This window comes from Cinclus cinclus, chromosome 3 (genome assembly GCF_963662255.1).
Source record: "Cinclus cinclus chromosome 3, bCinCin1.1, whole genome shotgun sequence".
Taxonomy (NCBI): Eukaryota; Metazoa; Chordata; class Aves; order Passeriformes; family Cinclidae; genus Cinclus; species Cinclus cinclus.
Window position 1 is genome coordinate 89,273,398 of NC_085048.1, and position 15,083 is coordinate 89,288,480.

The window sequence follows — 15,083 nt, forward strand, 5'->3', positions numbered from 1 at the left end:
CCCCTGTGGGGCGAGTGGGAAATGATATTTCAAAGCAAGCAGAACTCCTGGAGGAGCAGAGCGAGTGAAAGCCCAGCTCCTCTGCTCACCTGGCACAGCTGTGTGCTGCAAGCAGGAGGCCACTGCCACAGGACGGGTCGTACCCTCCTTTCTGCCCACTCCAGTGTGAAAGCAGAGCTGGCTGCAGGTCCTTCATCAGAGCCTAAGGATCCCCGGGATGCCTCCCTTGCTCTCAGACACAACATCCCCAAGGTCCCTCTCCAGCTGCTGAGTTGAATTCCTCCCCTTTGTAAACTCCTGGGTGGGTCTCCTCAGGCAGCCCTGCTCCCCTCTCTGGTGATTATCCAGTAAGCTGCTCATGCCAGCTCACTTTTTATAAAAGCATCTCTAGATTTTAGCCCAGGACTTATTTATTGAGTTTCTCTGCACTTTTCCTTTCTCCTGCTCTCCTGTCAAGACTCAGAGATGGTACAAGCCCTGGAAGTAAATAGAAAATGCCAAGCTTAGTTTTTTTAGGTCACCGTAAACGACATGCTTATCTGCTTTCAGAATACATAAGCCACAGGATATCATCTCAAGTCAACACAGAAGGATAAGGACAAGAAGGTGGGTTTGGCTGTGGATATGAATATATCAAGATCACGGTGGGGAAGTGTATGTTTGTATACAAGCAGCCTTTTTTTTTAATCCAGAGCCCTCTTCCTTTTTCCTCAAGGGTTCCATATTCTTCTGGCAACAAAGATCTTTTTATATCTCTGGGGTTTCATATTCCACTCAGCAGCCTATCATAGGAGACCACAAATCTACTAAATAGTAAAATGAGGGATTACTTCCACTCATCTGTTGACAGACATTTCTCCAAATTGGATCAAATGATTAAAGGTATTAGAATGACGTCTTGCAGATCCAGATCAAATCATTTGAAACCTTGAGAGTGTTTCTCCTTTGCTTGGAAGAAACCACCAGAAATAGTTGTAGGTGCTAATTTCCCATTATTCTCACTAATGTGAAATAGTTAATTGGGACCTTTGAATATTTTACTTACTTGAATCCTAACCAGGAGACTTCAAGATGGAAGGACTGTGCAGTGGCTCGCTTCCTGATGTGCCGTTCGGAATCTCTTCCGATGCCTGAATGGTTCTTCCTCGATTTGCTTACGCTGAGAAGAGGGGTCCAGGCTGTGAAATCTTCCAACATCTCCCACTACAAAGATGGCACTGCTGAAAGTCAAATTCAATCAGAAGAAACGGGTAAAACTAGCACAGGGACTATGGCTCATGAACTGGTTTTCGGTGTTTGCTGGAATCCTTGTTTTTAGCATGGGATTGTTCCTCAAAATTGAGCTCCGGAAGCGAAGCGAAGTGATGGACAATTCTGAAAGCCACTTTGTGCCCAATTCTTTGATATTGATGGGTATATTATCCTGCGCCTTCAATGGTTTTGCTGGAAAAATTTGTTACGATTCTCTGGATCCCGCTAAATTTGCCAAGTGGAAGCCTATGCTGAAACCTTACCTGGCTTTGTGCTGCGTCTTTAACATGCTCATTTTCTTCGTTGCTCTGATTTGCTTTCTCATGCGGGGCTCCCTGGACAGCACCCTGGCCCAGGGGCTCAAGAACGGCATGAAGTTCTACCGGGACACGGACACCCCCGGAAGATGCTTCATGAAGAAGACCATTGACATGCTCCAGATTGAGTTCAAGTGCTGCGGCAACAACGGCTACAAAGATTGGTTCGAAATCCAGTGGATCAGCAACAGATACCTGGACTTCAGCTCCAAAGAAGTGAAAGAGTAAGTGACTTGCTGGGGTTTGTATCACGCAGTATCGGTGTTTGACCAATGTTGCCCTCAAGTGCCAAGGGGCAGGAAGGGGGTTTGTGTAAAATGGGGTCTTGTGTAATAAAGCATTCCAAATGACCAGCTAGATTGCTTCTTCCCCTGACAAATTCCCCCAAAGCCATCCATAAAATAAAATAAAATAAAGTAAAATAAAATGCACCAAACTACAATTCCCATTCTTACTCAGTGTGATGGAAACTGACTTATTAGTTTTTACTGTCTTTTACTTCTTTAAAAACCCATTACCTTGAGCCACGTTCCCAAAATCAACAGGAAAGTATCAGAACTTTACTAATCCTTAAGCAGATGTCAATGTTATTTATTAATTTCCTAAAAAAAGAATTCCCTGTAGACATACTCTTGATACCACTTTTAAAACTGCATTTAGATATTGGCAGCTAATCAGCCGCATGGAAATAAATAGAGGCAATAACACTTTGCCAATAACTCATGTGTTTTAGATCCTTAAGATTTAGAATTTTATTTTTGTATTCACTCAATGGATTGCTTCAGTGCTGTGATAAAACTGAGCAACAGCTGCTGCTCCTAGCTTTACACAGTGGCTCTTGTAGCCATATGGATTTTAAGTTCTGTCCTGTGCCTAATTTTTTAAAGCCTCACACGAAAGCAGCACTAGTTTATTGTTTCTTTACAAACCAGACCAGGTTGTTGACCAAAAACACCTTAATGGCTTTGATGTCAGTGCCCAAAGAGGCAGTAATCCCAAAATCAGGTTAGGTGCAATAAGCTCAAGCAGAAAATAAACATGAGAACAAAATGAACCTTTGAAATTAAAAAAAAATAGCATTAGGCATAAATACCCACAACCTTTTAAAAAATTAAGCACCAGGGAAAGAGATGGTTATTCCAGGTTCTTTGGGAGCATCATTCATTAATGTTTATGCTCTGTGGTTGCATAATGGTTTCTGTAAACTGGAAGAATTCTGCCTTTTAAATATACTGCCTGTATTAAAAATGTCTGAAGTAATTTTGGAAAAAAGCTTTGTGTATCTCTTGGGATCCTTTGGGATCCCTGCCTGACTGTGTAAATGGTATTTCACTTGTGTGTGTCTCTCTGCATGCTCTTTTGACTTGTTGGGTGGTCTCATTGTTATTGCAGTTCTGAATGAGGACTTTTTCAGTGAAAACTGTTACAGATTTAACCCGTTGCCCTGCAGGGTGTTATAACAAATACATTCACTATTGAATAAGGGGGTGTTTCCATTGCAAAGGTATGCCCATGGGTACAAATAACTACTTGAAAAAACCTTGCCAGCATTATATGGAGATTTGAGAGCTGTAACTTAATCCAGCAGCAGTGGAAGGGCAATGAACAGAGGGCAAACAGGGTTATACTGTCCTTAATAACTGATACCTTGTTTGGGACTGAGACTCGAGGTAATTTCTTTGTTCTACTGAGGCAGGAAATAGGGCATTAAAAATCTACAAATGGGTTTTAGTGAATTCAAGATTTGTATGATGTGGTGGTACACAATCTCTGCTCCCATTCCTGGTGGGACAGTTTGGCCTCTTTGAAGCCAATAGTGAAGTTCTCCTTAGTTCCAAGGAAGGTGGGAGTCTGTACCCCACAATGGGATTTTTTATATTATTTGTACAGAAAATATCCAAATTATCCAACATTCAATCTCTCTGAAACTGGTGGAGCGTTTGCATCACAAATGGAAATTAGACCAAATCTAGAGCACACTTTACATTTAGAGAGAATACCTCAGCTGCATTTGCTGCTTAGGTATGTTTAGGTCATGACTGCAAAGTGGAATTTCCCTTCACCAGGTTGTTGGAATCACCTCTCTCTCTGTCTCTCACTATGGCATAATTTTAAAATATCCATATAGAAGGCTACAACTGACACAGATTTTTTTTGCCTCTCTACACTACTGGGACACTCCATTCTGTGATTTTCTAAGCAAAATGGCCTGTTTTAAAACATCAGTCCTTTTATTAGTCTTTTTGCAGTGTCAGTAGAACTATTTGCCTTCTAAGTTAACTTGCATCTAAACATCTCCTAAGACACCAGGGTAAATGATTATTTACAGAGAACAACCACAGTGTCAGATGAACAATAGTTTGGAAGCTCGTGCAAGGACTTTGGAAATTTTACAACATCCTGTTGCTGAAGCACATTTCATGTTGTCAATACTGGCTACCTTCCCAAGCCAAGAATAAATGCACAATCCCTCCCTGGAGCTATTATAATAAAAAACAAGCTATTAGGTTTGCTGGATCAGTGCTCTAGCTGGATACGGTGGGTTCTAAGGCTGTGCTGGGTTCTTTTCCAAGCTCAGGTCAGCTCCAGCACCTCCCTTCCATCCTAACTCTGCTGTCATCACTGTTCTCTGACAGCCCCTCCTGAATTCTCTCTGCCACTTTTCTTAAAAACTAATTTATTTGAAGAAGTGACCCAAGAGCGTGCACTTCCACCAGGAGGAGTTAATTACAGACTCGGTGCAGCCTTGACATAGAAAAAGGATTTTGGAGAGAAAGGACACCCTGGACAAACACAGCTATGTGAACAAGGGGACACGGAGAAAAGGCACGGTGGAAAATCCTCCTTGCCTTTGCTTTCCTTCCTCGTGCAGATTTGCTGCTGGATATCTTTGTGTGTCTGTGTGTCTGTCTGCGTCTGTGTGTGCATTCACGCTCCCTTCTGCCCTTGCCCGCAGCCGGATCAAGAGCAACGTGGACGGGAGGTACCTGGTGGATGGTGTCCCCTTCAGCTGCTGCAACCCCAGCTCCCCCAGGCCCTGCATCCAGTACCAGGTCACCAACAACTCTGCCCACTACAGCTATGACTACCAAACCGAGGAGCTCAACCTGTGGCGTCGCGGCTGCCGGGAAGCGCTGCTGAACTACTACAGCGGCATGATGAGCTCCATGGGCGCCGTCATCCTCCTCGTCTGGCTCTTCGAGGTAACCCTCTCCTCTCAGACACGTGGCACTGACAGCCAGTACTGCAGGAGAGGGGAGCTTTCCAGCCTGGGCTTCTCAGTCTGAAAATCAAGCCTGTTTAAAATAAATTCCCCCGTTGTTTGGCTGAGAAAATATCTAAGAGCTGAGTAAGGGCTGAAAGGTCCCAGGTTGGGAACAGAGGTGGAGCGGGTGTGGGATCACAGAGCCCTCTTAGAAGAGCCTCGAGTATCCCAGCAAGAGGGGAAAAAGGGAGACATTTTCTGCCAAAGGCAAGGTGCTGAGCAGGGAAGAGAGTGCAAGGGCTCTGCTGTCCAGATGCATTAACTTTACACGTGTCACTATTTGTGGGGAGCGAGAAATACAAAATAGCAGCACATCAGAAAGTTATGACAGTAATTAGTGGGACAGAAAGTGCAGTTACAGGGTTCACATGCTGAACAAAATAAGAGTTTAAGGCTTTAAGCCGCACACAGTGGAACGATTTCAAGGCAGCTTGTGGACCTTCATCAGCTCCACCAAGGTTTTTGGTCAGAAAAAGTGGTTTAGGTGGAGCAGGTGGATTAAATTTATTTTATTCTGCTTCCTAAAACCATGATGCAAATGCAAACAGGTGCCAACACTGCCCAGGGCAGGTGTCTGTGGGCACCATAACCCAAAGTGCAGCTTGGCTGATAAAATACTGTCCATCCAGTGTGATCAATCTCCTGCCTCTGGGAGATGGGCAGTTTTCTAGCCAGGGTGTTTAATCAACTCTAATGCTTGGGGAGTGTGGGCTGGCAGTGGCACGAGGGCTGGAACGTGAGGTGCTGGATGTGGAGATAAGGCAAGACCTGCTGGTAAAAGGGAGGGTGCCGCAGATCCTTTCCTATCCGTGGAATGGCTGCTGCAAATATCACTGCCTATTTCAAATGCTTCAGCTGCCTTTTTAAAGATTTCGATACATGCAAATTAAACAAAAAGATGAGTTACATTTTGATACAAGCACTGGCCTACAGCCTTCCAGGAATGAAGATGCTTTTTAGCAAATGAACACCTACCTAAATCTGTGAACTGAAAAATAATATATCATAAAGTTACTCCATGTTGCATTGTTTTAAAAATAACTGCTCTGAACTCCAGAGACATGCACTACCTCTTTGCACTGTTCTTCTGGAAAAAAAAAAAAAAAAAAAAGAGAGAAGGTCTTTATTTTAGCCCAGCTTCAAGTGCAGAGCTGTTGAAGTTAAGGGAATTTCAACTCTACTTGAAAGTCAAAGAAATAAAAAAACTCAGGGGAAAAATGAGCAAAAATACCAATGCCAGATGCAAAAAACCATGACAAGGAACCTGTAACATTCCTCTGCTAACTTGCAAGAGATTAATGACAGTGATATGTTAATATTAATAGCAGTGATAAAAATGCAGTATTTTATGTTTAACTCTTCAAAGTACACCTGGGTATTTTTTTAAGCCTATGGCATAATGAGAAATAAGATCTTCTTTTCTTTGTCTCTCAAAATAGTAGATGAGTCTCTTTTCAGGCAATCAGAGGACTTTTAGGGCAAAACTTGAAAGAAACAACATGATCCTGGGTTACAATAACTTGCCCTCCTGAATATTTATGACTTGCCTGATATTCTATCATAAAGGGCCCAGATTTGGGTCTGAAATTCCCATTAGTTTTAAGGTAAACTTTGAAGGGAGGAAGCAAAGAAGGATACAGACAATAATTTAGTCTCCCTTGAAATACAACCACTTCCTTTAAATTCCAGTCAGGATAGGAAACAATTTTATGCTGAGTAGGAGGGCAGCAGAGGTTCCAGCTCCTGGCCAAGGTAAGTGTGGGCCTGAGCAGGGTGAGCCCAGGGGCTGGGGCTGTGCTGGCTCTGCACTTCTCATTTCCACTTTGACTGACTTCCTGGGAAGTCACAGAAAAGTGCAAAACCAAAAATCCTGGGTTGCTTCACACCTGCAGCCACCGTGGACTCAAACCAGGTACTTCCCCAGCAAAGCCCTTATGGGGACTGTGGATGACTCTTCCAGCTGGGTTGCTGGAACTGAGGTGTGGGAAGGGGGAGAGAACATGGAGGGAGATACTAATCACAGCTGTTATTCTGAGCTGTGGAAAAAGGAAACTTGCCAAACAGGCGCAGGGGCCTCAGGGAAGGCCATTTCTGTTTCACCTTTCTATATTAGGCACGAGGAAGAATGAACCTATTTTGAATCAAAACTTCTATTTGGAAAGAATGCTAATATCTAGAAGCTGCTTTTCCTAACAAAAGCTGTAGGCTTCCCATGTGTGACAACCAGTCATGAGGATGACAAAAAAAGATCACACCCTGCTCTGGCTAAGCCGCCTCGGGCTAAACCCTGACAAACAGATGGGCTTCGCTGCAGAAGGTCAAGGAGAGCAAGCCTGGGTGTCTTCTTGACCTGCCTCAGCCAGCAGAGAAGAAAAGAGGAGTTCAAGGGTGCCCTGAATAAAGCATTTCGAAAGGAACAGAGGACTGAGGCTGGTTCCTGAGATGCTGCAGGTCCTCCAGTTGTGCAAACAGGTAGATCTCAATAGGTCACGGCTGTCACAACAGCCAAGAGCCTGGGATTCCCTTCACGTGTGCCACAGACCTGGTCCAGGCTGAGCTCCAGGAGAGCACTGAGAGCACTGAGACATTCACAAGAGGCATGATGCATGTCCTGTGTTGGAGAACATGCTCTCTGATGCATTAACAGGAGGAGTGAACTCCTGGTGATCTCCAAAACCAGCCCACGGGCAGCAGGGACCCACCAGATGGACACAGTTTGTTCTGCTGGCTCAGCTGGAGAGGCTGAATGTGCTGTGGTGCAGGGGATCCACCAGGCCAGCCTGCACAGCCCTAGGTCTGGAGGAACCCTGTGGCCATGTTCTTCGGCACTTTAAAGCTGCTGTTAAATGACAAGAGTTTCCGTGAGAGGGAAATCATCCCTGACTGGCCTCGCTCCGGGGCTCTGACATCCCAGCCTTCTGTGCTGGACTTGGTTAACCTCACATCTACAGAAAACAGACTGGTTAAGGCTGGAGGTTTAACTGTGGCCTCACCAGGGCTGAGCAGGGGGGAAGGATCACATTCCTCATCCTGCTGGCAATTATTAATCAAATGCAGCCAAGGATACCATTTTCCCACTTTGCCACAAGAGCACATTGTTGGCTCAGGGACAGCTTGGGGTCATCCAGAGCCCCAAGGCCCTTTGCTGCCAAGCTGCTGTCAGCCCGTCACCCCCAGCACATACTGGTGCATGGGGTTATGTCTTCCCTGGCGCAAGACTTCAGCTAAACTGGTGGTCCCAGAGTCTCTGTGATCATATAGGAGATAGACTAATTTACCAGATACTTGCTCAAACTTCCTGGGCTCTCTTCTCATCTGGCAGAGAAGGCAGGCTTAGATCAGCAGAGGTGACAAAAGCCCAGACATTTTTTCATTGCTTTTAAGGAATCTCAGCTTCAAGGACTCAAATAAAGAAAACAAAGTCTTAAACTGAGAGAAAATGTTGCAAAATCTCATCCAAGGACAGGTCAGATGCTCGGTGGTGCACAAGCACCATCCTTTTTAAAAGCATGATAATATTCAGTGGCTTAGAGCCATCCAGGAAGCCAGTCCACCTACTTTGGCTTTCTAATAGCGGCACTTAGCAAGTCAATCACAAAACAAAGCTCCTGCTGACATGCAGTGAGGCAGCATGAGTAGAGAGCAATACGGAGGCCATTTCCTGCACCCAGCCCTGTCAATGTGCACTTTCAATAGCCATTGATTTCAAAGATACCAGCCCCGTGAGTGAGAGCAGCAAAACTGGGACTCGGAGTGGAAGGAAGATGTCAAGGGCTTTAAATCCCAAGACTAACGTGATGGGATTTGTCACTTGTGACTTTTATAGAATACTCCTGTAACCAAAGTGTGGCTAGCCATACATTCCTGTGTTAAGTAGTGTGAATATTTGCCTTTGGATATGGAAGTATTTGATGAAACTTGTTTGTTTGTTTGACCAATGTTTTTCCCTTTCTGATCCTGAGTGAAGGCAGAGAAATATGAATGTCTGCAAATTTTGAGAGTAGCCAAGTGCAGCTTTAGTCTTCCAAGAGTTTGTAGACACTGATCATTCACAAGTAGGATGGCCACAGTAGACAGGCTGAAGGATGGTCCATGGAAGCACACCCTTGGGCAGCCCCTTGAGTCCAAAGGCCAGATGTGAATTCTGCCATTGGCCTTGCCATGTGGCTGAATCCCAACCTCAAATCTGCCAGCCTCTTTAGCCATCAGGGTTGAGGAGGACCAAAGGTAATCTAGTTCCTTGGGAAACTGGATAGGGTGGTGGAGGCATCATACTTCCCATAGGGAGCAAATCCTATGAGGTCCTGACAGCAGGAGGTGTTCTCCATCTGAGCTTTACCCAGCATGTGAAGGACCAAACCAATCTTAATGCTGGCCCAGCCCAACCACCAGCCCTACCACATCACCAGGCTGGCTCTTCTGGGAGATGCTCTTCCTTCCTCCTCCACTGAATCACTTTCTTCATAAGCACCACAAAGGTGAGGTCACATTGTTCTGAAAGGTGTTAGAAGGCAGGAGACTGGCTAAAATCACACTTTCTCTCTGGAGGCACATGCAGGGTGTTGCCAGTGTCAGCAGCGTTGCACAGCACAATAGAAAAAGTCTCAGTCAGAGCTGCTGGGTCTAGGTAATGTTTAATCAGAAATACAAATCTGTTTTAGGTGGAACCAGGGAGAGATCACCTGCTGCCTTGGTTTCCTTATTTGCACATACTTATATTAAAACAAAAGCAGAATTTGAAGCAGACAAACTAATAACTCAAATCCTAACGCTGCTCCATTCTGCAGAGACGCTGATTCATTAATATCTCCTTGATCAGCTTAATATACTCACCAAACATATTAAGCTCAATGCAAAGCCAAAGTACTCAGTTAAAACTTCGTGGGTGGTGGCCAAGGACGGTGTCGCACATCCAAACTTGGATGGTGGGACATGCAGTGCACAGCAGCCAGGGATGCATTAAAACTTCCTGGGAAGACACCGACACTGGTGGGGCACGTGGAGAGACCCCTCGGGCACACGGCCCCTCGGAGCTGCTGCTCACACCCAGCCTGTTCACAGCAGGGGACAGGACTGTCCCCAGGGAGGGCGGGACAGGAGTGCCCAGGCCTGGCTGACCTCTCTGCCTTTCCCCTTGCCTGGCACAGATGTCGGTGATGGTTGGCTTGCGCCTTCTGCACACCTCCCTGGAAAGCATTGCCAATCCCGAAGACCCCGAATGTGAAAGCGAAGGGTGGGTCCTGGAGAACAGCCTGAAGGACACTTTCAAATCCGCGCTGGAGAATTTGAAAAAGCTGGGTAAGTTCAACCAGGTGGAAGCAGGAGCCGAAGGGGCCGAAGGAGAGGAAGGTGGGAAGACGCCAGCCATCACAACAGTCAGTTGAGCTGCTCATTGAGGTGGACTTTTTCTCAGAGAAAAATAACACAAACTGAGAATTGTGAATATATCTACATTTTAAAAGCTATGTATCAACCACCAGAATACATGCTTCTACGCACGTTCACTTTTGTACATGGGAGCATACAACATAGTGCATCTTGGGATAAAACATTTATCCACAATGTGAGTACACTATATCCATGCCCTTTTGGGAATATGACCCCAACTAGGACTTGCAATATTCACATGTTCCCTTATCAGAGACAGTTAGTTTAAGAAAAAAAAAAATTTAAAAAATTGCTGGCATCACATGGCGATCCATTCTATCTTATTTTGAAATTAAAAGTGGAATTTGAAAAGTTAATATTTTTTTTCAAGTTGTTTCATCAGCATACTTTCTGTACTTCAGCTTTTAAGGACAAACAGATTGGATTTCTGGAGAGTAACATGATAGAATTCAAGGAAATAAGGATTTCCAGAATTGTATATAACTTAGTATGCAGGTATTTTGACAACCCTCTCATATGTGATTTTTGTTAATGTGCTAAGCAATGGTATTTTCTGCTGTATTCTTAAGATGTACATAGAACAAAATGCAAACTTATGCTGAGAATTTATGTACTAAGCAAAAATTGTAATTTAATGAAGCAGCCAAGCATCATAAAAACAATATTCAGGTAAGATTCAGGGTTTGTTTCTCAGGGGTTTTTTTGCAGGCTGTGTATCTTGAATGCATGTGTCGTAGACTTATGCTTCATCTTGTATTTAAATTCTTCGCAGAATCTTAGAAGATTTGTCTTTTAGTGGGTGGAATCCAGGCTATGAGCATGTGCCAGTTATGGTTACTCTGGACATTTCACAGAGTATGTAATCTCATCACTTGCTCCAGAATATTCAAGCCCAACTATTTTTAAGGCAAGAAAAAGACAAACCCAAATCCAGACAGGCCACTTGGAACTCACACTTTAAATGTTTTCCAGAGGCCTAGAAAGTGGATACCATTCATCCACAAGTACATCAAGCTTCACCCTTTCAGGCCAGGGAACACTAAGTTTAAATCAACACCCAGTGTGCAAATTTTACTTTACCAATGAGGGATATACTCCTCATTATATCATTTAAATCAAAGGGAAGGCACATTTTGCATATGCTGCATCTCTCCAGACATAATGTCATAGCTGGAGGATCCTGTTCTCGAGTTGGAATAAAATATGGAAAGAGTTTGCTGTGGTATGCATCCTCTAACAAGGGAACAGAGCATCATCTTGAGTTTATTTTCAGCTGCCAGATAATTTCAGCTAAAGAGAAAGAAACCCAAGAGAACAAGCCCCAGCCCCTGCACCAATGATTGCAGACACCTCAGTCCCTCCCTTCAAGCCAGGCACCACACTTATTTTTCCCCTGGCAGTGCAAACCCTCTGCTTCTCAGGGGTGGACCTGGGGGAGGTTTCTCAGTGGGTCCCCTCTCCCTGGCTGGTGGCCAGCCCTCAAAGGGAGCAGTGTTTGGACAGCCCACTGCTTTTCCTTCTTAATCACTTGTGCACTTGCCCCAGAAGTTCCTCCGGCTTCTGTCCAGATTCCTTCTAGGATGGACAGATCAGTTCAAGGCAGGACAAGTAGGGATGCGTCCGTACATCAAGTTGTAGTTTCCATCTCAGTGCCCACCCAGGCTGTCTCAGGTCACCTCCACACAATGTGTCTGTGGTGTCCTTTCACTTTCTCAAAGCTGGTCAAAGCTTTCAACTTCAGTTTTGATCACAAAATTAGTTACAATAATGAATTAAAAAGTCACTCTCCTCTTCTGTGCATAAGACTAGGACAAGGGCACTGACAAAAGGCCAACTTGCTACTCACCACAGCCTATCGTCTCTTGCTCTGCTGAGGGACAGAACTGTATGAGCCAGAGCAGCTCCTCCCTGTTCAGTAGGAAATCACTGGGGCCAGCTGCCCCTCTCAGCTGGTCCATTAGAGAAGAACAGGATTGTGGATGGCACACGATGTGGCCACACATACCAGAGAAGAGTTTTCAGAGGAGTCATTCCTATGTGGATAGGAGCTGCATTACAAGGATTAATTACAGTCTTTCCTTGGGAGGCTTCAGCAAGCTGTGATCTATACCAGTTATCTGACTAGATTGACTTTTCAAAGAGATCTAGATTTATTGCTGCCCTAGAAATCTGGCTTAGGCCACTAATTTAGACAGGAGTCTCCAGTTATTAATGATCTCTATTTTTTATCAGATTATTGCTAAAGCAACGTAACAAATTGTCAAACCATTATTTACAATGCCACACTGGAGAAGCCAGTTCCCAGAGCAATGGTAGCAGACAGATAAAGAGACCACCTGAGACAGGTTTATGAAGAACAGCACTGGAACCAGGGAACAGAGTATATGGGCTAATGCTGTCTAAAATTAAACCTCCTGGTTGATAAAGATCTTTGTGACATTTTATGACTACCCAAGATTGTAATACAACTGCTTTGTACAATATTACGTGTAATATATCACTGGTCCAATCTTACACATACTTGTGATACTGCAAATGCTGTTCTAGATAAAGGTATTTCTGCTGACTGCAAATGTAAATTTAGGTATTAAAATGTTATTTCAAGTAAAGATCTCTTTAAAGAAAATGTTTAAAGATATACAATTTAATACAGATTTCTTTAATTTGCATTACTGCTGACTTTTTCCTTCTGAATTCATTTTTTTGATCTGTTTTATGTGTTCCTGTATGTGGGAATGTTTTCTCCACCTTTATATAAAGCTCTGAGAGAAAGCAAACCTTCCTCTTTTCATGTGTCCAGCTAAGTTCAGGATGTGCAAGCAGACCCTTAAACCACCTGCCTCTTACTAGAAACAGAATTTTCTGTGCTATTTTAATAGCATCTTCTTGTAATACACAAGAATTAAAACATTTTCACAGCCATGAACATGATGTGCTGGTCATGCTGAACCAGAGAAACCACTGACATCCTCAGGGTCTTTGACAATCAGCTGGCTTTATAACCTCTTTTTCTCCCTCTGTTTAAATCTAACTTTCAACAGATGTTGAAAAAAGGACACATTGTTCTTATTTTAAATTTAAGCCTAAAGCTCACAAAGTCAAATCTCCCTTCAGCAATCCGACGACTTGCCAAGCCGTGTCCTGATTTTCAAACTAATAAACTTCAGAAGGATGTGAACTTAATTCATGCAAACCAGGCCACTTCTTTTTAGGCACCTCCATATGGATTAGCATCTTAAATCCAAGTACCCAGACCTCAGAGTCAGCCCAAGGCCTTGAAGTGTCCATTCCTAAGAAATATCACTTTTAAAAGAATGACAAAAAGTGCATTATTTTACCGCTGACATTTATTTGAAGGGACACAGAACATTAACTAAAGTGCTTTAAAGGAAGAAATATAAACAGCTTCCTTAAAGCTATTAGTTCTTAAGTAGCCTTAATACAATTGATAAGATTAGCCTCCATGCATTACATGAGCTTGGGCATTTGGTAATACCACACAAACACAAGTGTGCAGCTTAGCAAAGAGCATGGGAATGCTATATTGGGCTCACAGACACCACGGACCTCCTAGCCAATGGGCTGGGAAGATTTTCAAGGCTGATATAAAGAAAAAGGGATCCCAGCAAAACAGTTACTGATTCACACTCAACTTGCTTGTTTCGTGAAAGAAGCCAATGTTGTTCTTAGCATAATCAATGGAAAACGGGAACAGATCACAAATGCTTATTAAAAAAAAAAAAAAGAAAGAAAGAGCATTATTAGAGATTAGTTAATTAAGAGATAAGGCCAGAAAAATAGAATGGAACCATGTGATAACAGCCCCCTGTGGGGAAGACAAAGGCTTAGGCAAATTTATTTCTGGCAACAGCAATGCAGCTATCTCAAATCTGAAGTCATGCTTATGTGGAACATTTTCTGATTTATATCAGACCTGTAGTGTTCAGTGTGAATGAAACACTGAAGAAGTAAAACACCCCTCTCAAGGCACCTGCATTTGCTGTTCCCATGTCATTTAATAGGAATTTCTGGATCCAAAGCACAGCTGGGAGGTGGGAAAGCTGGAAGAAACCCTGGCCTGGAGCTCAGATTTGTAGACTCTCCATCACATTCTCTGCAGCACTCTGCCCTGGGGAACACCCCTTTTTGCAGTTCCTTCCTAACATTTGGGAGGGCTGAGCAGGATTCCCACCTCCCATCCCATCAGCCCCCCACAAAGCGCACACAAGCAACTATTCCTGCCTGATTGTTTCTAAGAGGATAGTCCATAAACGACGAGGAAGTTTATTACCACGGATTGTCCTCAAAGCTCCCCAGAGCAAAGGGTGCTGCAGGAATCAAGAATCAGTCAAACAGTGAAACAAGGACCACAGGCCAAGTCTGCAGCCTGCCAGACTGATGCACCCCCCTGCACCAGGCAACCAAGCACCATATCCCCAGGCAAAACAGTGTCAAACATTGCAAAGCAGAAATGAGGAGATTTGGGCATGTGGAACTTGGAAAGGCACAACTGCAGCTAGAGGGTGATGAAAGGAGAACAAAGCACTAAATCTCAAGCACACAATTCCCCAGACTGACTCCCTTGGTAATAGGGTGAAAATGTTTAGTTCTTGAAAAAAAAACTCCACAGAAGTCACTTTGAAGTTTGTGATGATACTGGTACTGAATTTAACAGCAGCACCAAAGAAATGCTGTCCTTCCCAGCAGGAGACACATAGAGCCCTCACTCCAGCCAGGCAGCCATGTCAGGATACCCAAGCTGGAAGGAGACTCTGGCTGTGTTCATCAGTTCCAGGGCACACACAGTCCCTAAGCACAAAGTTTTCCTCTTACAAATCACCTCCTGCCTTCCCAACCACCCA

General features: G+C 44.0%; 1 protein-coding gene across 1 annotated transcript; it reads left to right on the top strand.

Moving 5' to 3' along the window:
- The first annotated feature begins 1,211 nt into the window (after positions 1–1,211).
- PRPH2 (peripherin 2) lies at positions 1,212–10,217 on the top strand. Its single transcript, XM_062489264.1, has 3 exons — positions 1,212–1,792; positions 4,525–4,771; positions 9,981–10,217. The coding sequence occupies exons 1-3, from the start codon at positions 1,212–1,214 to the stop codon at positions 10,215–10,217; spliced, it is 1,065 nt and encodes a 354-aa protein (XP_062345248.1).
- Positions 10,218–15,083: the final 4,866 nt, after the last annotated feature.